Raw genomic sequence first — 23,429 nt, forward strand, 5'->3', positions numbered from 1 at the left:
CCCTCTAGACCAGCAAATTTTTTCAACAGGGGGGCGGTCCACTGTCCCTCAGACCTTGGGGGGGGGGAGAGAATATTTGCAGGGGTGGAGAACGAATTCCTATGCCCCACAAATAACCCAGAGATGCATTTAAAATAAAAGGTATAATTTTTCTCATGTAAAAACACAATGATTCCTGGGCTGTCAGCGGGCCGGATTTAGAAGGCAATTGGGTCGGATCCAGACCCTGAGCCTTAGTTTGCCTTTCCATGCTCTAGACGGTCCAGAAGGATGTTATGGTTGATGGTATCAAAAGCCACTGAGAGCGCCAGCAGAACTAGGAAACAGCTCTCACCTTTGTCCCTAGCCCGCCGGAGATCATCAGCCAGTGCGACCAAGGCGACCTTATGCTCTTGGCTGTGTTTGACATCCAACAAATATCCGGGTAATTGAAGTCCCTCATTACTACTATCTCCCTTCCTTTTGCATGCTTGGCCATCTGTTCCAGGAAGGCATCATCTATGTCCTCTGTTTGGCTTGGGGATCTATAGTAAACTCCCACAATGAGGTCCCTGTTATTCTTCTATCCCTTAATTTTGACCCAAATGCTCTCACTTTGGCTTTGAGGTTCTAAATCTTGGATCTCTTCACAGGTATACACATCCCTGACATATAACGCCACTCCTCCTCCTTTCTTGTCTGGTCTGTTTCTCTGAAATAGATTGTATCCCTCCATTATTACATTCCAATCGTGGGACTTATCCCACCAGGTTTCAGTGATGCCTATTATGTCATATTTAGTTTGCTGTACCAAGAGCTCAAGCTCATCTTGTTTATTTCCCATGCTTTGCGCATTAGTGTACAGACACTGAAGTCCATTATTCATTTCCCCGTGTCTCTTATTTAAGGATTTTTTCCTCCCACCACTAGGTCGGCGTGCTGTTTGCTCCATTTGGTCTATGACATTTGGATGATCATCTTAATCAATTGATAGACTCCTACCTTTTGCTGAAGCCGGGAGAGCAAGACTCTCCTGGCTTCAGCAGAGAGGGAGAGCTGTGCAGCGCCCCTTCAGTCAAGAAGGAGGAGAAATGGAAGGGGCTCCGTTTCTCCTGCCGCTTCGCTGAAGGGGTGCTGAGCAGAGAGGGGGAGATTCCCCCCCTGTTCTCCCCCTCTAAAACAAGGTGCGTCCTATGGTCGGGTGCGTCCTATAGAGCGAAAAATATGGTAAATTAACTTACGTGGACCTGAGTGAAAACTCTGTACACAATACCCCCTGGTGGCCAGGGTGAGAACTTCAATACATAACAGAAACGTACTAAGAGGAAGGTACGCTTGGCAAATCCACACCGTCATCAACTCCCGCCTGGAAGCCTATGTCTCCCCACTGTGGAAGGATGTGTGGATCCAGAATTGGCCTCCACAGTCACTTACGGACTCATTGTTAAAACCGTGTTCATGGAAGGCAATCTTACTCAGCTATGAATGATCGCCGAAGAAGAAGAAGAAGAAGAAGAAGAAGAAGAAGAAGAAGAAGACTCTGCCTATTTGGTAATCCAGCATGGCCCCTTTGGCTGCAGGAGAGAGAAGAACGGAAGTGGATGGAGGCCTCCTGATGCGCTGCAGATGTTCTCCACAATGAAATGGAAGAAAGGCTCCACATGGCACTTCTGGATGCTCGGCAGCCCTGTGTGGTTACAACAACCCTGTAAAGTAGGCCGGTGCTATACTCTCCCCATTTTGCAGCTGTGGGGACTCCTGAGGCTGACCTGAAGCAGGGTAGCCAGGGTCTGGGGGGAGCGATCCAGGAGGGTGGGCTGCCACAAGCAGTCTTTGCAGCATAGGAAGGCTGTCACTAGACACCTTTGGTAATGGCTGTTCTCCAGTTGGAGCGATCACAGGCAAGTATTTCCCAATTGTTGGTGTTTATACCACATTTTCCCCCCTTCATGGATCACTGCCTTGCCGTGGCGAAGGGGCTTGAATAACTCAGAGAAGCTATGAGCTATGCCGTGCAGGGCACCCAAGATGGACAGGTCATAGTGGAGAGTTTTGACCAAATGTGATCCACCTGGAGGAGGAACCGGCAAGCCACTCCAGTATCCCTGCCAAGAAAACTCCATGGACAAAGACAACAGGCATATAAAAGTTATGACACTGCGTCCAACATGCTACTGAGGAAGAGCGGAGGACAAGTACAAGTAGATTCAGAGCTGATGAAGCGGCTGGGCCAAAGCCGAAAGGACGCTCAGTTGCGGATATGCCTGAAAGTGAAGGGAAAGTCCAATGCTGTAAAGAAAAATATTGCATAGGAACCTGGAATGTAAGAACCATGAACCTGGGTAAGTTGGATGTGGTCAAAAATGAGATGGCAAGAATAAATATTGACATCCTGGGCATCAGTGAACTAAAATGGACGGGAATGGGCAAATTCAGTTCGGATGACCATCATATCTACTACTGTGGGCAAGAAACCCGTAAAAGAAATAGAGTGGCCCTCATAGTCAACAAAAGCTTTTAGTTTCTATTGTTTTATTGGGGTGGTTTGTATAGGTTTTATTTTGTTTTGTTTTGTTTTTGAAATAATTTTTATTAATTTTCATAAAACAAAAAACACACAAATAAACAAACAGTACATGACTTCCCCATGCCTCCCCTTCACTGCACCCCTGTTTCAAAAAAATTTTTAGCAATCCTTCATTCCTTTTCAAAATTTGATTTCCCTCCAAATTTTCTCAACTTGAATATTTACAGCTATAGTTCTCTGTTTCTTAACCCTCAACATTTTATCAGTCCGAAACTTTACAACAGTTCTTAAGATATAATTTAAATTTTTTTCAGTCCTCTTCCACTGTCTCCCTCCTCTGATCACGGATTCTGCCGGTCATCTCTGCCAGTCCCATAAATTCAGTCACCTTCGTCTGCCATTCTTCCAGAGTAGGTAATTCTTGCATCTTCCAATACTTTGCCAGAAGAATTCTTGCTGCTGTAGTTGCGTACATAAAAAAAATCTTATCTTTCTTTGGTACCAATTGGCCGACCATGCCCAAGAGAAAAGCCTCCGGTTTCTTTACAAATGTCCACTTAAGGACTTTCTTAATTTCGTTATAGATCATTTCCCAGTAGGCTTTAACCTTTGGGCAGGTCCACCAAAGATGATAGAAAGTTCCTTCGCATTCGTTACATTTCCAACATTTATTACTGGGCAGATGATATATCTTTGCAAGCTTGACTGGGGTCATGTACCATCTATAGATCATTTTCATTATGTTTTCTTTCAAGGCACTACATGCCGTAAATTTAAGGCCTGTGGTCCATAACTGTTCCCAGTCAGCAAACATGATATCATGACCTAAATCTTGTGCCCATTTAATCATAGCTGATTTAACCGTTTCATCCTGTGTGTTCCATTTCAGCAACAAGTTATACATTTTAGACAAGTTCTTAGTATTGGTCTCTAACAATTCTGTTTCCAATTTTGACCTCTCTTTCTGAAAACCTAGTTTCTTGTCCTGCTTAAAAGTCTCATTTATCTGATAATAATGTAACCAATCTCGAACTTTGGATTTTAATTTCTCAAAGCTCTGTAATTTAACTTCTTCACCGTCATATTCTATAATTTCACTGTATTTTGGCCAATTCGAATCCATGTTAAGTTTTTTTACCGCTCTAGCTTCCATTGGTGACAACCATCTGGGTGTTTTATTTTCCAACAAATCCTTATATCGATTCCAAACATTATATAAAGCTTTCCTGACAATATGATTTTTAAAGCCTTTATAGATCTTAACCTTGTCATACCATAAATATGCATGCCAGCCAAAATTGTTATCATACCCTTCCAAGTCTAAAATATCTGTGTCTTCAAGAAGTAGACATTGCTTCAACCAGCAAAAAGCTGCTGCTTCATAATAAAGTCTTAAGTCCGGCAGCGCAAAACCCCCTCTATCTTTTGCATCAGTTAAAATCTTAAATTTTATTCTGGGTTTTTTGCCCTGCCAGACAAATTTGGATATATCTTTCTGCCACTTCTTCAAACAATCCAACTTGTCTATAATTTGCAATGTCTGAAACAAAAACAACAATCTCGGCAATACATTCATCTTAATAACAGCAATTCGGCCTAACAAGGATAATCTCAGTCTAGACCATATGTCAAAATCTTTCTTCACTTCCAACCAACATTTCTCATAATTGTCTTTAAACAAATTCATATTTTTAGATGTTAGATTCACCCCTAGATATTTCACCTTTTTTGTTATCTCCAAGCCAGTTTCTCTTTGAAAACTATCTTTTTCCCCTGGGTTTTATTTTGTTTTTAAGGGGACGGGTCAGGGCTGTCTGGGAGTGGGCAGGTTCCACAGGGGGGAACCCGATCTCAGTGATCACGGGTAGGAGGAGGAATTACTCTAAGACCAGACCATGTCATTACCGAGGAGGCAGGTTTAGTCGTTGTTTGAGGACTATCCCTGCCTCCAGGTCTGGTCTTGACCGGACAGATACTGGAATCAGCAAGGGAGACCCACATGACCTGAAGGTGCTGCAGTACAATGCCAGGTAAATGACTCATAAGACGGCTGTCATCCATAACTTGATCGTGGATGGAGGACTTGACCAGGCATACTCAGTTGAATAAGCAGATGGGCCTGTTCTTGCCGCTGCTTGTCCACCAGGTTTCTCTTACACACAGCAACCCAGGCCTTGTGGGCGGGGGGGGGGGGCGTTGCAGTGATTTTTAGGAAGTCATTAGCTTGCACTAGGCATCCTATTGGGAAGACCCAGTTTTCCGAGTGCATGTTCTGGAAGTTGGGCAATAGGGGCAGTACAGGATTCCTTTTGGTGTACCAACCTCCCCGCTGCACCAAGGATTCCCTGCCCAAGCTTCTTCAGTTCATTTTGTTGTCCTGGAAGATTTTAACATCCACACTGACACGACTTTACACGGGGCCACATGGGACTTCATGGAAAGCATGGCCTCCATGTGGCTGTCCCTGAATAAGTTTGGCCCAACTCATAGTCATGGTCATGCCTCGTTTTCACTTCTATGGATGCTGGTGATCTGACACAAAGTAAAAGCGAAATGAAAGAAGTGCCATGGTCAGATCACTTCCTTGTGCAACTGGACTTCTCCGTGACCCTTCCCCTCTGCAGGGAGGTGGGACTGATTTGGATGGTCTACCCTGCCACTTAATGGATCCAAATGGTTACCAGAGAGTGGTAGGAGAGGTTTTATCCCATGTTGATGGCCTTTCAGCTGATTCTGTGAGTGGGATCAGAGTTTACAGGGTTAAACAGCTCAGTTCCAGTTGTCCAGCCTCTGAGGGGCGGAGAGATCATCCAGGGATCTGTTCTTTGTCTGTGAGTTACCACGTTTTTCGCTCTATAGGACGCACCCGACCATAGGACACACCTTGTTTTAGAGGGGGAGAACAGGGGGGGAATCTCCCCCTCTCTGCTCAGCACCCCTTCAGCGAAGGGGCAGGAGAAACGGAGCCCCTTCCATTTCTCCTCCTTCTTGACTGAAGGGGCGCTGCGCAGCTCTCCCTCTCTGCTGAAGCCGGGAGAGTCTTGCTCTCCCGGCTTCAGCAAAAGGAACCCGAAGCCTTATTAAACCGCTTCTTAAGAATACCATCTTTAGATGCGGCCAATATGGCCAACAGTCACCCAGTCTCAAATCCTTCATTCTTGGGCAAGGTGATTGAGCAAATGGTTGCTGTACAACTCCAGGAACGCCTGGAAGAAGTGGACCATTTGGATCCCTTCCAGTCAGGATTCAGACCTCATCACGGGACTGAAACTGCCTTGGTCGCACTGGTTGATGATCTCTGGCGAGCGAGGGACAAAGGTGAGAGCTGTTTCCTAGTTCTGCTGGATCTCTCAGTGGCTTTTGATACCATCGACCATAACATCCTTCTGGACCGTCCAGATCATGGGAAGGCAAACTAAGGCCCAGGGTCTGGATCCGACCCAATTGCCTTCTAAATCCGGCCCGCTGACCGCCCAGGAATCAGTGTGTTTTTACATGAGAAAAATGTGTGCTTTTATTTAAAATGCATCTCTGGGTTATTTGTGGGGCATAGGAATTCGTTCTCCACCCCCGCAAATATAGTCTGCCCCCCCACAAGGTCTGAAGAACAGTGGACCGGCCCCCTGCTGAAAAAGTTCGCTGACCTCTGGTCTAGAGGGACTGGGAGCTGGGGGCACTGTTATATAGTGGTTCCGCTACTACCTCCTGGACTATCAACAGAAAGTGTTGGGGGGGATGAGTGTTCAGACGCCTGGGCTCTCACTTGTGGGGTCCTCAGGGTTCTGTCCTCTCCCCCATGCTTTTTAATATCTATATGAAGCCGCTGGGAGAGATCATCAGGGGGTTTGGGCTGGGTGTTCATCAGTATGCGGATGATACCCAGCTCTACCTCCCCTTTAAATCAGAACCAGTGAAGGCGGTGAAGGTCCTGTGTGAGTGTCTGGAGGCAGTTGGAGGATGGATGGCAGCTAATGCATTCGGGTTGAATCCTGACAAGACAGAAGTACTGTTTTGGGGGGTGGACAGGGCTACCTTTGAAGGTAACCCGGAAACTACAACTAATCCAGAACACGGGAGCCAGACTGCTGACTGGGAGCGGCCGCCGAGACCACATAACACCAGTCTTGAAAGACCTACATTGGTTCCCATTACGTTTCTGAGCACAAGTCAAAGTGTTGGTGCTGACCTTCAAAGCCCTAAACGGCCTCGGTCCAGTATACTTGAAGGAGCGTCTCCCCCCTCCCCCCATCATTCTGCCCGGACGCTGAGGTCCAGCTCCGAGGGCCTTCTGGTGGTTCTGCACTGCGAGAAGCCAAGTTACAGGGAACCAGGCAGAGGGCCTTCTCGGTAGTGGCACCCGTGCTGTGGAACACCCTCCTACCAGATGTCGAAGAGATAAACAACTATCTGATGTTTAGAAGACAATTGAAGGCAGTCCTGGTAAGGGAAGTTTTTAATGACTGAGGTTTCAATGTGTTTTTAATATTTGGTTGTAATCCGCCCAGAGTGGCTGGGGTATAAATAATAAATTATTATTATTATTATTATTGATACCGAAGGGGGGGCATGTCTTCTTCACCTTCTTCTTCACTACAATATATCAATTTATTTCCAATTGTCAATGTCAAAAGGGACTAAAATCTATAAAATTCATAGAAAATCAACGTGCCAATTTGCTCTATTTCTCTAGGACTCCATGACACCTCCCCTGTCCTCCATAATCCCTCAAGCAAGGTGTCAAGGCCCTAATCCTGTCAAATCACTCTGCCAAGGCTTTCCTCCAGGCAATGCCAGGTGGCAGGCTATGCATACATGGACCATTGTCTTCTCATCACCGGTACTCAGGATGTGCTTATCTGCGCATATCTCCAGCTCTGCATATTCCCTCCTCCCTCCTCCATATGTTAATCCTGTGTAACCCAACCTCTTCTTAATGTATTCGTGATGTAATCTGTGTAACCTCTTCTTAATGTATTCATGATGTAACTGGGATGTATTTTGCACTGTATTCTGGGACATGGAGGGAAGTTTCAAAAGTTCATGTCACCCCTTTCTCGCTGTTCAATCTCGCCTTGAACCTGTTGCGCAATAAACGTGGATCTTCTGCAGTTTGCTCCTGTCTCCGGCTGAGCTCATTTTCCTCCGCAGGGACCTGCGGACTTAGTCCGACGAGCTGGGTGGCAGGGCAGCCTCGCACCCAGATTTTGCCGTAACATTATTATTATTATTATTATTATCATTATTAAATAAATTATTATTATTATTATTATTAAATTATTATTATTATTATTAATATTATTATTATTAAATAAATTATTATTATTATTATTAAATATATTATTATTAATATTATTATTAAATATATTATTATTATTATTATTATTAAATAAATTATTATTAATATTATTATTAAATAAATTATTATTAATATTATTATTAAATATATTATTATTATTATTATTATTATTATTATTATTAAATAAATTATTATTGTTATTAACAGTTATTTTGAACTTCGCTTGGTTCCTTCCTGGCAGCCAGTGCGATGGTTTCAGCAGGGCTCGAACTCAGGACCCGCTGCCTTGAGGGACACCTAAGAGCAGCTGGGCAGGGGAAAGGTCTCCCTGGGGAGGTGGGGGACTCTCCTTCCTGGGAGGTTTCTCAGCAGAGATCGGAGGGCCATCTGCCCTGGATGCTGGAGCTGAGATTCCTGCATTGCTGGGGGTGGGACTGGATGACCCTGGGATCAGGGCCGTATCTAGCAAGAAAGTGGCAAGGACGTCTCCCCCCCCCCGGGGCATAGGCGCCCCCCCCGCAAAATCGGCTTTAAAACGGGTCCATGAATATGTCAATTTATGGGTGGGGGGGGAGAGGGGGGGTGGCCCCCCAAGAGAAGCTGCTCTGGTCCAGCCAGGAGGGAAAGTGAAGGGGGGGGAGGCAGTTGCACAGGCTCCCCACTCCGCCCCAGTTGCTCCCCGTCTCTGGATCTCCACTCCCCCCCCCCTTTCTGCGCTCCAGCACTTCAAGCTGAATTGAGAGACTAGCCGGGATCTGTTCTGGGGCGCAGCGGGTCGGTCAGGCTGTGCAAAGCGAGAGAGGGCTGAGCTGGGGGGACTCGGCAGTGCAAGGGTTAAAGGGAACCGAGCTGCCTTCCTAGAGAGGCCAGGAAGCAAGGGGGGGCCAAGTCCTCCCCAGCCAAGCCCCCCCCCCTCCCCAGTCCTTCCCTGCTTGGGTGTCTCTCCTGCAAGGGCTGCCTCGCTCTCCCTCCTGGGATCTGGTGAGTCTCCCCTCTCTCTCTCTGGGATCTGGTGGGGGTCCCAGGGCTGCAGCAGGGGAGGGGGCCTGGGGGGCCTGATCTGCTCCTGCAGGGGGGGGGACCCCAAGTCAGGGAGGAGGAGGGGGTCCTGCCAGGGAGGGGCCAGGGCTGCCACGCTCTCCTTCCTGCAGATCAGAGGATCCCAAACTCATTTTGCCTTTCGCCCCCCCCCTTTCAGAAAAACAGTGACTCCCCCAAAATCTCCTTATTCAGACAAAGGAGTCCCTGGGACTTTAGCTCGGTGTGATGTCGCTCAGCATCACTGCAGAACAGAGGAAACATCTGCAAATGGTTTTCCAAAGCTGGACGAGGAGGTGGACTAGCCCCCCCCCCCCAAAAAAAAGCTGGGAAAGAGAGGCCAGGAATAAAGAGAGGGATCCCAGCCCATAGTCTGGCTGCTGCATTGGGGACCAGTTTCCCAGTGTCTCCCAGGGCAGCTCCCCACGGAGGCCACTGCAGCCATCCCCTCGCACCCAGAGCAGGGCATCCCAGGACCCCATCCTCTCTCTCCCAAAGGGATTGGTGCTGGCAAAGCAGCCGGAAATGGGCGCTGCTCCTCACTGAGCCTCCAGGGACGTGGGCATCAGTGGCTGTGCGTGTGTTAAGCCATCTAAGAGAAGCATCATCATCATCAAACTACCCATCCTTTACTCTGGGTTTCAAGGGAGATGTCTTTGGCCCTCAGTGGGTTGACTAGATACATACCTGGCCCTCAGAGCAAAGAAAAAGAGACCCCACCCCAGGAGTCTGTTTTCTTTGTCTTCTCCTCCTCCTCCTCCTCCTCCTCCAGATACCTCATGGTTTGGGCTGTGGTGCAGTCCAGCCCTGGTTCTAATAATAATAATAATAATAATAATAATAATAATAATAATAATAATAATATTTATACTCCACCCACTCTGGGTGTCTCCCAATAGAATACTAAAAACAGTATGGAACATCAAACATTTAAAACTTCCCTAAACAGAGCTGCCTTCAGATGTCTTCTAAACATCAGATAGTTGTTTATCTCTTTAACATCTGATGGGAGAGAGTTCCACAGGGCGGGTGCCACCACCGAGAAGGCCCTCTGCCTCGTTCCCTGTAACCTCTTTTCCCGCAATGAGGGAACGGCCAGAAGGCCCTTGGTACTGGACCTCAGTATCCGGGCTGAACGATGGGAGGTGGAGATGCTACTTCAGGTCTTCTGGGCTGAGGGCATTTAGGGCTTTCAAGGTCAGCACCAACACTTTGAATTGTGCTCGGAAACGTAATGGGAGTCAATATAGGTCATTCAGGACTGGTGTTATGTTGTCTTGGCGGCCGCTCCCAGTCACCAGTCTTGCTGCCGCATTCTGGATTACAGTAGTTGTAGTTTCTGGGTCACCTTCAAAGGTAGCCCCACGTAGAGTGCATTGCAGTAGTCCAAGTGGGAGATAAGCAGAGCATGCACCACTCTGGAGAGACAGTCCGCAGGCAGGTAGGGTCTCACTCTGTGTACCAGATGGAGCTGGTAGACGGCTACCCTGGACACAAAATTGACCTGTGCCTCCATGGACAGCTGTGAGTCCAAAATGACTCCTAGGCTGCACACCTGGTCCTTCAGGGGCACAGTTGCCCCATTCAGGACCAGGGAATCCCCCACACCTGCACCCCCCCAGTTCCCCAAAAGAGTACTTCTGTCTTGTCACGCTTCGACCTCAATTTGTTAGCCCCCACCCACCCACCAACCAACCAACCAACCGCCTCCAGGCATTCACAAAAGGACCTTCACCGCCTTCACATGTTCTGATTTAAAAGAGAGGTAGAGCTGGGTATCATCCGCATACTGATGAACACCAAGCCCAAACCCCCTGATGATCCCTCCCAGTGGCTTCATATATATGTTAAAAAGCATGGGGGAGAAGACAGAACCCTGGGGCACCCCACAAGTGAGAGCCGAAGGGTCTGAACACTCATCCCCCACCACCACTTTCTGGACATGGCCCAGGAGGAAGGAGCAAAACCACTGTATGACAGTGCCCCCAGCTCCCAGCCCCTCTAGACGGTCCAGAAGGATGTCGTGGTCGATGGTATCAAAGGCCGCTGAGAGAACCAGCAGAACTAGGAAATAGCTCTCACCTTAGCCCGCTGGAAATCATGAACCAGCACGACCAAGGGAATTTCAGTCCCATGGTGAATCCCGACTGGAAGGGATCCAAATGGTCCGCTTCTTCCAGGCGTGCCTGGAGTTGTTCAGCAACCACTCGCTCAATCACCTTGCCCAAAAATGGGAAATTTGAGACTGGGCGATAGCTGGCTATATTGGCCTGGTCCAAAGATATTTTTTTTAAGAGGCGGTTTAATGACCACCTCTTTCAGCGGGTCTGAGAAGGCTCCCTCACAGAGGGAAGCATTCACCACCCCGCAGAGCCCATCACCCAGCCCTTCCCGGTTCACTTTTATGAGCCAGGATGATCAAGGAGGCAGGTGGTCAGTTTCACTTGTCCAAGCAGCCTGTCCACATCCTTTGAGGCAACCTGACTAGACGGGACTCTAGCACTCTCCCACCCTTGCCCTGCTCCCATGGCGGAGTCTACCTCTTTCCAAATCTGGGTCAATTTAACTGCACAAAACTTTGCCAAATCATTGAAGGAGATCTCAGGGTCCTTTTGAGGCCCCAATGACGCAGGTGGTTCCACTAAATTGTGAACCACCTGAAAGAGTCTCCTGGTGTGTTTTCTGCAGATGCAATAGAGGCAGTTTAGACAGCCATCGTCACTTGGTAGGCTCGACGTTGAGCTCTAACCCATATCTGGTCAGATTCAGAGTGTGTTTTCTGCCACCGACACTCTAGCCATCTCAGTGATTGTTTCATCACCCTCAGATCCGGGGGAAACCATGGGGCTGTCCAGGCTCCATGCAATTGAAGAGATTGATTTTGAACCAGGCCATCGATAGCCCGGGTTAACTCCACATTCCAGGGGCCACAAGGAAATCAGCTGAAAGGCCATCAACATGGAATAAAACATCCCCTCCTCCTTTCTGGAAACCATTTGGATCCATTAAGTACCGGGGGTGGGCCATCCAAATTGGTCCCTCCCTGCAGAGGGAAAGGGTTGTGGAGAAGTCCAGTTGCACCAGGAAGTGATCCGACCATAACACTTCTTTTGTTTTGGTTTCACTTCATGTCAGATCACCCACATCCATAGAGGTGAACATGCCAGGTCAAGTCCTCCATCCAAGTCGTGGTCTTATGAATCCTTGACCTGGCATTGCACAGCAGCCCCTTCAGGTCACGTGGGTCTCCCTTGCTGAATCCAGTATCCACCCGGTCAAGACCAGACCCAGAGGGAAGGATAGTCCTCAAACAATGACTAAACCTGCCTCCTCAGTAATGACATGGTCTGGTCATAGTGTAACTCTTCCTCCTACCCGTGATCACTGTGATCGGGTGTCCCAGTGCTCCCCCCCCGGGGAACCCGCCCCCTGCCATTCTGTTGAATGGGGCCGACTCCCAGACAGCCCTGACCCTCTCACCTAAAGAACAAAACTATACAAACTATACAAAAAATAAAAATATTGACTACTAATAATAAAAACTTTTACATAACAAAGCATTTGCTTTGTAGGATTGGCAAGAGCTTCTCATTAAGAACGAACTTGGCAGAAGACCAAAGGGTTCCTTCCGAACTCTGAGAGGCTTCCTGAGAGCACAGATGGATGAGCGAGACTCAGCTGGCCCTGGAGCAAGAAGAGGCCATGCCAACCAAACTGGGAGCAGTGGGGGATTCTGGGAAAACTCTGTGCAGAAGGGTGAGGAGGACACCCTCCACTCAGAGAGGCAGATCCAGCAGTTGAGGCAGTTCTGCTTCGAGGAGGCCAAAGGACCCCGAGAGGTTTGCAGCCGACTCTACCACCTTGACCGTCAGTGGCTGAAGCCAGAAAGGCACACGAAAGCTGAGATGCTGGACCTGGTGATCTTGGAGCAGTTCCTGGCTGTGCTTCCCCCGGAGATGGAGAGCTGGGTGAGGGACTGTGGAGCGGAGACCAGTTCCCAGGCGGTGGCCCTGGCCGAAGGTTTCCTCCTGAGTCAGGCAGAGGAGAGAAAGCAGGTGAGAGAGACTTTGCTCTGGATACTCCCAAGGGGCTCCAAACAGGACGGAGAACATCAAAAAAATGGTCTGCTGATGGCCCATCCTTTTTCTGGGAATGAGATCTAACACCCTTAAAGATTCTGTCTTTGTCATTCTCTTTCTAACATTTCTCACCATTCATTTACAGTTTTGAATCCTTGTTGCTCTTTCAGGGAAAGGATCGTTTTGCAGAAATGGACCTGGATTCCTGTGAGGCAGAGAGGCCTCCGTTGGACACCAGAGAGCGGCCACTGGGTAAGGAGGAAGGCGGTTTTTCTCTGTTTGGTCTCATTCTGTTGCTTTCCCAACTAATCTGTGGGGTTTTTAAATCTTTTTTTTGGGGGGGGGGCACAGTTGGGAACAAGGGTACAAAGGAAGGGAGAAGTATTTCTGCACGACTAACATATGAAATGGGCACAAACATCCAACTGCACTCAGCAGGTACGGCTTTCTGAAAGGCCCATCTGTAGATAGAGATTCCCTGTTTCACCTGTGAGAGAAGCAGGCACACCTGGCACCCTGCTTACCTTTTTTCTCTTGCAGGTGGCAGAATGATGCCGGCAAGACCTCCTGATCCGCCTTTTCATGGGGGCAGAAGGGGAACAGCGGCTGTGGAACCAGATCAGGTCAGGGGAAGCTGCCTTGTGGGGACAGAGGCCGAGGGATGGAGCAATGTCATGGACTGGTTGGGCACAGAGGAATGGTGGGAGGAAGCAGCCGGGGAGCCAGGAAGGGAAGACCTTTCAGAGCCCAAGGAGTGGAGGTGGAGGAAGGATGAGGAGTGAGGGGGAGAAGAGGGAGAAGTCTGGGAAGAGGTGGTGTCAGAAGCTGAAGGGGCAACAGGGCTTAGTGAGCTGGGAGACTCTGTGGCAGAATGCAGTGCAGAATCAGAGGCAGAAGAGGAAGGAGGCGAGTGGGAGGAGGAAGGTCGAGAGGCAGAGGTGAGTCAGGAGAAGGAGGAGCCATGGGGGGCTCCCTCTCCTTCTCCCAGAAGCCACCCTCCCTGCTTGTCTCTCAGAGCCCAGAGACTTCTGACAATTGAATTGACACTGTTGGATCGCTTGCCAGAAACCCCAGAGAGGAGGGGACTTGGAAAGCTGTGGGGAGTCGGGGGCTTTCACTCTCAGCAATTGATTTCTTGGAGGAAGACCCTTTCATGGAATTCTACTCAATTTTGATCCAGAGCAGAACTACAATGTATAGTTAGCAGAGTGAAAACCTAAGCACATTGCAGGATTCCCCCGAAATAGACCAGAGGCAATTGTATTTCATTCAGCAGAGCTTTACTGCTACTGTGAAGGCATAACGTTCCCAAATCCAAAACGTTCAGGATTGGCCCTGTGCATAAGAAATCCAGTTGCAGCAGACTTAGCTGAAATTTACCACAACCTAGGACTTGCTGATCAGAAGGTTGGTGGTTTTGAATCCCCACAACGGGGTGAGCTCCCGTTGCTCGGTCCCTGCTCCTGCCATCCTAGCAGTTGGAAAGCACATCAAAGTGCAAGTAGATAAATAGGCACCGCTCCGGCGGGAAGGTAAACGGCATTTCCGGGCACTGCTCTGGTTTCACCAGAAGCGGCTTAGTCATGCTGGCCGCATGACCCGGAAGCTGTATGCCGGCTCTTTCGGCCAATAAAGCGAGATGAGCGTTGCAACCCCAGAGTCGGCCACAACTGGACCTAATGGTCAGGGGTCCCTTTACCTTTAGGGAATTCTGGTGGCCCAAAATTAAGGAGGATACCGCAGAATACACAAGGGGGTGCAAAGTCTGTCAGACAGCCAAAGGGCAAAGGGCAGCCCCAGCTGGGCTGTTACAACCGTTACCCACCCCAAGTAAACCGTGGGAAGTGGTATCCATGGATTTTTTCACCAACTTGCCAGTGTCACAGGAACCCCCCCCCCTCAGTTATTTGGGTGGTGGTAGATGCGCTGACAAAGATGGCGCATTTTGTACCTTGCTCTAAGATACCTTCCAGAAAGGAGACAGCAGGGTTGTTTGTGGATCATGTGTTTAAGTTGCACGGTATGCCATCAAGGCTAATCACAGATTGCGGAAGTCAGTTTACTTCGCATTTCTGGAGGAAGTTGATGCAGTTGTTAGGGGTGGAGGTTAGCCTGACTTCAGCTAGGAATCCACAGAGAAACCGAGAGTCAGAAAGGACCAATGCCACCCTGCAGCAATACTTGAGGTGCTGTACATACTACCTTCAAGATGATTGGGTAGAGAAGCTGAACCTGGCCGAGTTTGCACACAACAATGCGGTCCACGCATCCGCGGGCATGGCCCCCTTTGTGGCGAACGATGGTGTGCATCCCAGGGCCTTTCTGGGTAGGGAAGAGGCGCTGTCAGTACCAGCAGCTGAGGAGTCTGTGGAGTAAATGGAGTACTTGCATGAGATATTGAAAGACAGCCTGGAAGCATCAAAGGCAGATTACAAAAGGATCTCGGACGCACATAGGCGGGAGGGAGAGAAAATCCAGGTAGGAGACCAGGTGTGGTTGTCCTCAAAGGGGTTGCCGTTCAAAGGGAGGTGCATGAAGCTAGAGCCGCGGAGGCTGGGGCCGTTTAAGGGGGTGCAGGAGATTAATCTGGTGTCCTTTAGGCTCCGGTTCTTTGCTGTCCCCCTTTATTCCAGCACACAGGTACCAGGGGGAGAGGAAGGAACCTCCACCCCCCTAAGCTGGTAGAAGGGGAGCAGGAGTACAAAGATGGATTCTGAAACTGGGATGCTTGCATAGGCAGAATGATTAGAAAAACACCAACTGGAGTACCACCTATTTACAAAAAATGACTGCTCCAGTCACCAGTCTAGCTGCCGCATTCTGGATTAGTTGTTGTTTCCGGGTCACCTTCAAAGGTAGTCCCAGGTAGAGCGCATGGCAGTAGTCCAAGCAGGAGATAACCAGAGCATGCATCACTCTGGCAAGACAGTCCGCGGGCAGGGAGGGTCTCATCCTGCATACCAGATGGAGCTGGTAGACAGCACCCCTGGACACAGAATTGACCTACGCCTCCATGGATAGCTGTGAGTCCGAAATGACTCCCAGGCTGCACAGCTGGTCCTTCAGGGGCACAGTTGCCCCATTCAGGACCAGGGAGTCCCCCACACCCGCCTGCTTCCTGTCCCCCCAAAACAGTACTTTTGTCTTGTCAGGATTCGACCTCAATCTGTTAGCCACCATCCATCCACCAACCAACCGCCTCCAGGCACTCACACAGGACCTTCACCACCTTCACTGGTTCTGATTTGAAAGAGAGGTAGAGCTGGGTATCATCCGCATATTGATCAACACCCAGCCCAAACCCCCTGATGATCTCTCCCAGTGGCTGTATTAACAGAAAGGAAAGAACAGAGCATTGAGTCGTGGCAAGAAGCCTATATCACACTTATACCGAAAACTGAGTCTGAGAAGACACAACTTAAGAACTACCGTCCCATATCCCTGCTCAATGTGGATTACAAAATTTTTGCAGATATTCTGGCTAAAAGATTTAAAAAAGTATTAGCTGAAATGATACATAAAGATCAGGCTGGCTTTCTCCCTGGTAGACATTTATCTGACAACATGAGGAATGTAATTAACATTTTGGAAAAGTTACAAGTGAATATCAATACAGAAGCAGTTTTGATATTTGTAGATGCAGAGAAAGCCTTTGACAATATTTCTTGGAGCTTTATGAAGAAAAATCTTCAGGGGATGGGGGTAGGGCAAAATTTTGAAAACGGTATAGGTGCGATTTTTTCTGAACAAAAGGCTAAACTGATAGTTAATAATGTGGTGACGGAAGAGTTTAGGATTGATAAAGGGACACAACAAAGCTGCCCAATTTCCCCATTGCTCTTTATTTCGGTCCTGGAAGTTTTGCTAAACATGATAAGAAGGGACCACTTGATACAGGGTATCCAGGTCGGAGTTAAACATTATAAACTTAAAGCCTTTGCAGATGACCTTGTATTGACACTACAGGAGCCTATAGCTAGCACTAAGAGGGCCCTAGAATTAATCCAGGAATTTGGTCAAGTGGCAGGTTTTAAATTAAATAAGTCAAAAACTAAGGTTTTGGAGAAAAATTTGATGCCGACTGAGAGAGAAAGGTTTCAGAAGGAGACAGAACTAACACTGGTAAAGAAGGTAAAATACCTGGGGGTGAATTTGACTTCTAAGAATGTTAACTTATTTAAAGATAACTATGAGAAATGTTGGTCAGAAGTGAAAAAAGATCTAGAAATTTGGTCGAATTTGAAGCTTTCCTTGCTAGGTCGAATTGCTGTTATTAAAATGAATGTATTGCCGAGAATGTTGTTTTTGTTTCAATCTTTGCAAATCATTGACAAGATGGATTGTTTCAAGAGGTGGCAAAGAGATATCTCTAGATTTGTCTGGCAGGGCAAAAAGCCCAGAATAAAATTTAAGATACTTACAGATGCTAAAGATAGAGGGGGGTTTGCCCTGCCAGATTTGAAACTTTACTATGAATCAGCAGCTTTCTGCTGGCTGAAGGAATGGCTACTTCTTGAGAACACAGACATCTTAGACCTTGAAGGTTATGACAATGTATTTGGGTGGCATGCATATTTATAGTATGGCAAGGTTAAAGTACACAAGGCTTTTAAAAACCATATTGTCAGGAAAGCATTGTTTAATGTATGGTCGAGATATAAAGATTTTCTGGAAAGTAGAACCCCAAGGTGGCTCTCACCTATGGAAGCGAAAGCTTTGAAAAAACTTAATATGGAGACTAAATGGCCAAAATATTGGGAAATTTTGGAACAGGAAGGTAACAAATTAAAATTGCAGAGTTATGAGAAGCTTAAAGATAAGGTGCGAGACTGGTTACATTATTTTCAAATAAGAGAGGCCTATAACCAGGATTAAAAAGTGGGCTTCCAGGTGGAAAAATCAAAGTTAGAGACAGAATTGTTAGAACCCAATGCTAAGATATTATCAAGAATGTATCATTTGCTGTTGAAATGGAACACTGAGGAAGAAACGGTAAAATCTGCTATGCTAAAATGGGCACAAGACATAGGATATAACATTATGTTTGCTGACTGGGAGAAGTTGTGGACCACCGGGATTAAATTTACGGCATGTAATGCCTTAAGGGAGAATATTATGAAAATGATGTATAGGTGGTACATGACCCCAGTCAAGCTTGCAAAAATATATCATTTGCCCGATAACAAATGTTGGAAATGTAAGGAAACGGAAGGTACATTCTTTCACCTTTGGTGGACGTGCCCAAGGATTAAGGCTTTCTGGGAGATGATCTATAATGAAATGAAAAAGGTATTTAAGTACACTTCCCTAAGAAACCAGAGGCCTTTCTCTTGGGCATGGTCGGCCAATTGGTGTTAAAGAAGGATAGGAATTTTTTTATGTACGCAACAGCAGCAGCAAGAATACTCATCGCAAAGCATTGGAAGACACAAGACCGACCCACTTTGGAAGAATGGCAGATGCAAGTAATAGAATATATGGAGATGGCGGAAATGACTGGCAGAATCCGAGACCAGGGAGAAGAGTTGGTGGAAGAAGATTGGAAGAAATTCAAAATTTATTTACAGAAATATTGTAAAATTTTTGAAAGTTAATGGCATTGAAATGAACTGAAGGGGTTCTAGCAACGAGGTTAAAAATAAGATTGGATGGGTAATTAGACAAATAAATTGGACATGAATTTGCTGAATTAATTTTTAACAGGGATACAAAAAAGGGAGATGTGAGGAAGTCAAGAAAATAAGTGAATCAAATATGAGAAATAAAAAGAGGGATTTTTGTGTTGTTGTTTTCTTTTTTAAAATGTGTTTTTTCTTTTTCCCCCCTCAAAACTATTTTGTCCTTTTTTTCTCATGTACACTGTATTTTTGTGTATTTGTTCTTGTTTTTTGTTATGTTTGTTGTCTTTTCTGAAACTTAATAAAATATTTACAAAAAAAAGAGAGGAAAGAACAGAGCATTGTGTAGCAGATCATATTGATCCTGTCTCAGAGGAGGACATTTCCCTTTTTCTTTTAGGGTCCAGTGTGCTTTGAAGACGTCTCTATTCGTTTCACGGACGAGGAGTGGGAGCTGCTGGATCCTGACCAGAGAGCTCTGCACAAGGACGTCATGGAGGAGAATCGTGGGATCGTGGCCTCTCTTGGTAAGGCTCTCTGTGGGATTGTTCTATCTGCCTGGAAATTCAAAAAATACCTCTATGTGATTTCCACAGAGCTCAACAGCGCCCCCTCCAACACCTGGGAACCAACACCCCCACAAGAAACCTTGAACAGCAAATTACAGATTTTTCTGAGAACCATCTTCCTCCAGTTCTACCTTTTTATACCACGATTCGGCTGGTCTGAACTGGCCAGACATCTTAAATGTCAGCTTCAGAGTTGTTCGGAAAGATAATAAGCTTCTGTCAGGTTTTCTGTTTTTGTTTTTGCTGCTGTCAGTCTTGGGTTGACCAGAGAGACAACTGACATTGTGGATAGAGGGGATGCCATGACTGGGCCAAACAAAATCCATCCCAGAGAAAAGCCAGGCTTATTGAATCTCAGGTAGTACTAGCAGTGATAGTAATAGTAATAATTTTTATTTATCCCCTGCCCATCTCGTTGAGTTGCCCCAGCCACACATATATACACATGAAACATTAATAATAAGAATCTGATCCCATATAAAAAGCACATTAGCTTTAAATGAACAGCTTATACTAGTGGCTAAAATTGTGGAAACTTTTTTAAAGGTGTGTTTCCGAGGTTTGATGGCTCATAACACCACTTTTTTCGCAGTGATACCATAGGAAAGATAATTTGATGAAGAATGCAATGCAATAACTTTTATGAAGGAGTATTTATTAGAACAGCAGTCATTAAAAAGAAATGTGAAACACATAGAAAAAAGGAGATATACAGAAATTCTCACCATGTCAATTAATACTGACTTTGGTAACCTTTAGCTTTAATTCCGGCCTTACAACTCATGGAGTGAAGCAAGTTTTTTAGTTCTGCTGTCAAACTAGCTGTCAAAGTTGGAAAAAAAATAGAAAACTTTGTTTCTGTTGTCTTTGCTGGTGATTTGTGTTACAATATAGCTTTATAACTACAATATTGTTATAAATTGTTGAAAACAAAGAAGAACTGAAACAAGTTAACTTGACTTTTGGGCTGGAAGTGAAAGGAATACTAAGTAACCAGAATCCCTCTAGAGGGGGTTCAGGGACATTACAAGAATGGCTACAAGTGGAAAAATACAAGCTGAGCTGGACAAGGCTTTGTTTCTCTTGAGAAAGTTGCAAGAGCAAAGTGATGTTTTGGCTACAAGTGTAACAACTTTGAAGTTAACAGTAAATAATCTTACTGAGTTGTATAAGGACTTGATTCAAAAAGTCCAGGCAGCTGAGCAAGAAAAGAAACCCGAGAAATTTGAGGAAGTGGAGAAAGAGACATATGCTGATCAGGAGGAGCAGGAAGGAGGGGCTGCAATGCTGCAGATGGTAAAGGAGAGCCAGAGGCCTGTCAAGATGGACACAAAGGAAAAAAAAGGACTGGATGATGGAAATTTGGCTTGAATTGAAGAATGAGGAATGGAAAGATCTCCTTTTGTGGAAATCTGAAGATCTGTGGATTATAAATTCGATCAAGGTGGAAGTTGGAGCTTTTGGGACATTTGGACCTAAAAGGATTAAGAAACAAGATCTGAGCTCCACTTTTAAAAATGGAGGTCTGGCTGGAAGAAATTTGGACATTATTGGGACAGAGCTCCTCCGAGACTTGGCGTTTAATACAAAGGACTATCAAAAAAACCAGCAGAGAGGAACTGAGAGAGATTTAAGAGCCTCAGATGTGAGGTCTCCAGGCTGAGATGGACTGATGGACATTGGTTTGGGGATTGAAACCGGGAAAGGGAGGGTGGGGTTTGGGAATCCAAAGGATGTATAAATATATTCTGATTTTTTTTTTTTTGTTCTGTTATTATATAAAATTGGGGAATTCGTGGAAGGGAATTTGGGTCGACCTTAGAAAAAGGTTTTAACTATAAAGATTGATGTATATAAGTTAAAATTTGATATATAAAATGAATTAAATATAATAATGAAATTAAGGTTAAAAATTGGGGATAAGAACTTGTTGAATTAACAAGGGGCCCCTGCTGTACAAGAATTGCATAGCCCTTTTGGATGACGTCTTAATCTATTCGGACAATGAGAAGCAACACGTCAGAGATGTCAGGGAGGTGCTACAGAGATTGCAGAAGCAGCAGTTGTGGGTCAAGCTGGAAAAATGCCAATTTCACGCAAGAGAGGTAGAGTTTCTGGGGTACAAGTTGTCAGACATGGGCCTAGCTATGGACCCCAGCAAGGTGCAGGCGGTGCTGGAATGGAAGACCCCCAAAACCCAGAAGGACGTGCAGAGGTTCCTAGGGTTCAGCAACTTCTACAGGAAGTTCATCAAGAACTTCGCCCACTTGACAGCGCCCATCACAGATTGTCTCAGTAGCAAAAAGAAGTTCGTCTGGACAGAAAGGGCCCAGCAATCCTTTGAAAGACTGAAGAAGGTGTTCGCTTCGGAAGAGCAGCTCCTGCATGTGGATCTGGAGAAGCCCATGAGGCTGGAGACCGATGCGTCAGACCGAGCCATCGGAGCGGTACTTTTGCAGCCAGGGGCCCAGCAGGGCTGGAGGCCGTGCGCCTTTTTTCTCGAGGAAGCTGAGCAAGTCAGAGCAAAACTACACAGCGTATGACTGAGAACTGCTTGCAGTCTATGCGACATTTCGGCAATGGAGACATCTATTGATAGGGACGCGGCACAAGATCCAAGTCCGAACTGACCACAAGAACTTGGAATACTGGCGGACCACACAAGTGCTCAACCAGAGACAGATTCGGTGGGCCCAGGAGTTCACCAAGTTTTCCTTCGAGATCACATACGTGCCGGGAGAGGAGAACGTAAGGGCAGATGCTCTCTCCTGGAAACCGGAGTACATGGAAGGAGAGGGACCACCGGAGACCCAACATGTGTTCCCTGAGGACCGGTGGGTGTGGGGGGGGAGCGTTGGTTGGGAAACGAGAACTGGCAGGGCTTACTAGAAACGACAAGTTCGCTCAAACTAAAATCAGGGAACTCCAAGACGGAAGGGAAAACAATGGAGGGTTTGAGGAAAAGGAAGGGCTACTGTCCTATAAGGGGGCACTGTATGTACCGGGGGAGACTTTGAGGGGGAAGGTACTTAAACAACTCCACGACAACCTAACAGCTGGGCACTTTGGACAGCACAAGACCATGCTGCTTGTCACCAGGCAGTTCTGGTGGCCAAGGGTGAGGGAAGATGTAGGGGAATATGTACGAGGGTGCCAGAGGGCAAAGGGGGAGAGGGCGGCCCCCGCAGGGTTACTGGAACCCTTACCTACACTGGGAAAGCCCTGGGAGGTGGTGTCCATTGATTTTATGACAGATCTGCTCAAGTCAAGGGGGAAGACAGCAGTCATGGTAGTAGTCAACTGACAAATAATGTGCCATTTCGTAGCTTGCTCACATGTGGCAACGGCAGAGGAGACAGCCAGGCTGTTTGTGGATCACATTTTTAGACTGCATGGGGTTCCATTGAGGGTAATCTCAAATCACGGGAAACAATTTACTTCCCGGTTCTGAAGGAAGCTCATGAGCTTGCTACAGGTCGAGGTGGGTTTCTCGACGGTGAGGCACCCAGAAACCAACGGACAAGCAGAAAGAGCAAACGGTATACTCCAGCAATACCTGCGCTGTTACGTCAGCGAGAGACAGAATGACTGGGTAGAGAAATTAGCTTTGGCTGAATTTGCGTACAATAACGCTGAACACGTGTCCACGGGAATGAGCCCTTTCATGGCCAATTATGGGTGTCATCGCAGGGCCTTCCCGGGGAGGAGGGAGGAAGGATGGAGTGTACCTGCGGCTGAGCAATTTGTGGAGGAAATGGAGGCCTTGCACCAGCAACTCAGGATGAACTTGGAGCGGGCCAAGGAAGTTTACAAGAGGCAGGCGGACAGGTACCGTCAGGAGCGGGAGGCCGTATGAGTGGGAGACTGGGTGTGGTTGTCAACCCAAGGGTTACCCCTGAAGGGAGGGTGCAAGAAGTTGCAGCCGAGGCGGCTGGGGCCTTTTGAGGTAATACAGCAGGTGAACCCAGTGGCATTCAAACTCAAGTTGCCTGACAGCATGAAGATACATCCGGTGTTCCATAGGTCCCTACTTTCACCGTACAGGGAGGGGCGGGAATTTCCGGGGCGGGAGGGAGGAGTCACCACCCACCCACGGGTAGGGAACACTGTAACCAAGCCATGGAAATACTCGATTCAAGGTGGCGAGGTCGCCAGGTGGAGTACTTGGTAGCTTGGGAGGGAGAACCCAGGTCAGAAAACACGTGGGTCCCCGCTGAATCAATCAATGACGGGTATCTGGTGGAAGAATTCCACAGTTTGTTCCCAGATAAGCCAAAACCACTAGCTAGATTCTGGGAGGAAGAATTTGGACCCACAGACGAT

The 23,429-nt window shown here is 47.0% G+C and overlaps 2 protein-coding genes across 2 annotated transcripts in view; both read left to right on the forward strand.

The window, feature by feature from the left end:
• Positions 1 to 5,062: 5,062 nt before the first annotated feature.
• Positions 5,063 to 23,429, forward strand: part of LOC309341004 (uncharacterized protein) — a 50,788-nt gene continuing 32,421 nt past the window's right edge. The window contains exons 1-5 of the mRNA XM_081860381.1: positions 5,063 to 5,337; positions 12,413 to 12,895; positions 13,090 to 13,171; positions 13,460 to 13,542; positions 18,938 to 19,064. Coding sequence (XP_081716507.1) covers positions 5,074 to 5,337; positions 12,413 to 12,895; positions 13,090 to 13,171; positions 13,460 to 13,542; positions 18,938 to 19,064 — 1,039 coding nt within the window. The 5' untranslated portion in view covers positions 5,063 to 5,073. The remainder of the gene's footprint in view (positions 5,338 to 12,412; positions 12,896 to 13,089; positions 13,172 to 13,459; positions 13,543 to 18,937; positions 19,065 to 23,429) is intronic.
• LOC309340578 (uncharacterized protein) overlaps positions 8,753 to 23,429 on the forward strand; it is a gene marked incomplete at its 3' end in the record, with an annotated part of 124,948 nt that continues 110,271 nt past the window's right edge. Inside the window, exon 1 of the mRNA XM_081859466.1 lies at positions 8,753 to 8,783. The remainder of the gene's footprint in view (positions 8,784 to 23,429) is intronic.

This window comes from Podarcis erhardii, assembly GCF_964252035.2.
Source record: "Podarcis erhardii genome assembly, chromosome: 4".
Taxonomy (NCBI): Eukaryota; Metazoa; Chordata; class Lepidosauria; order Squamata; family Lacertidae; genus Podarcis; species Podarcis erhardii.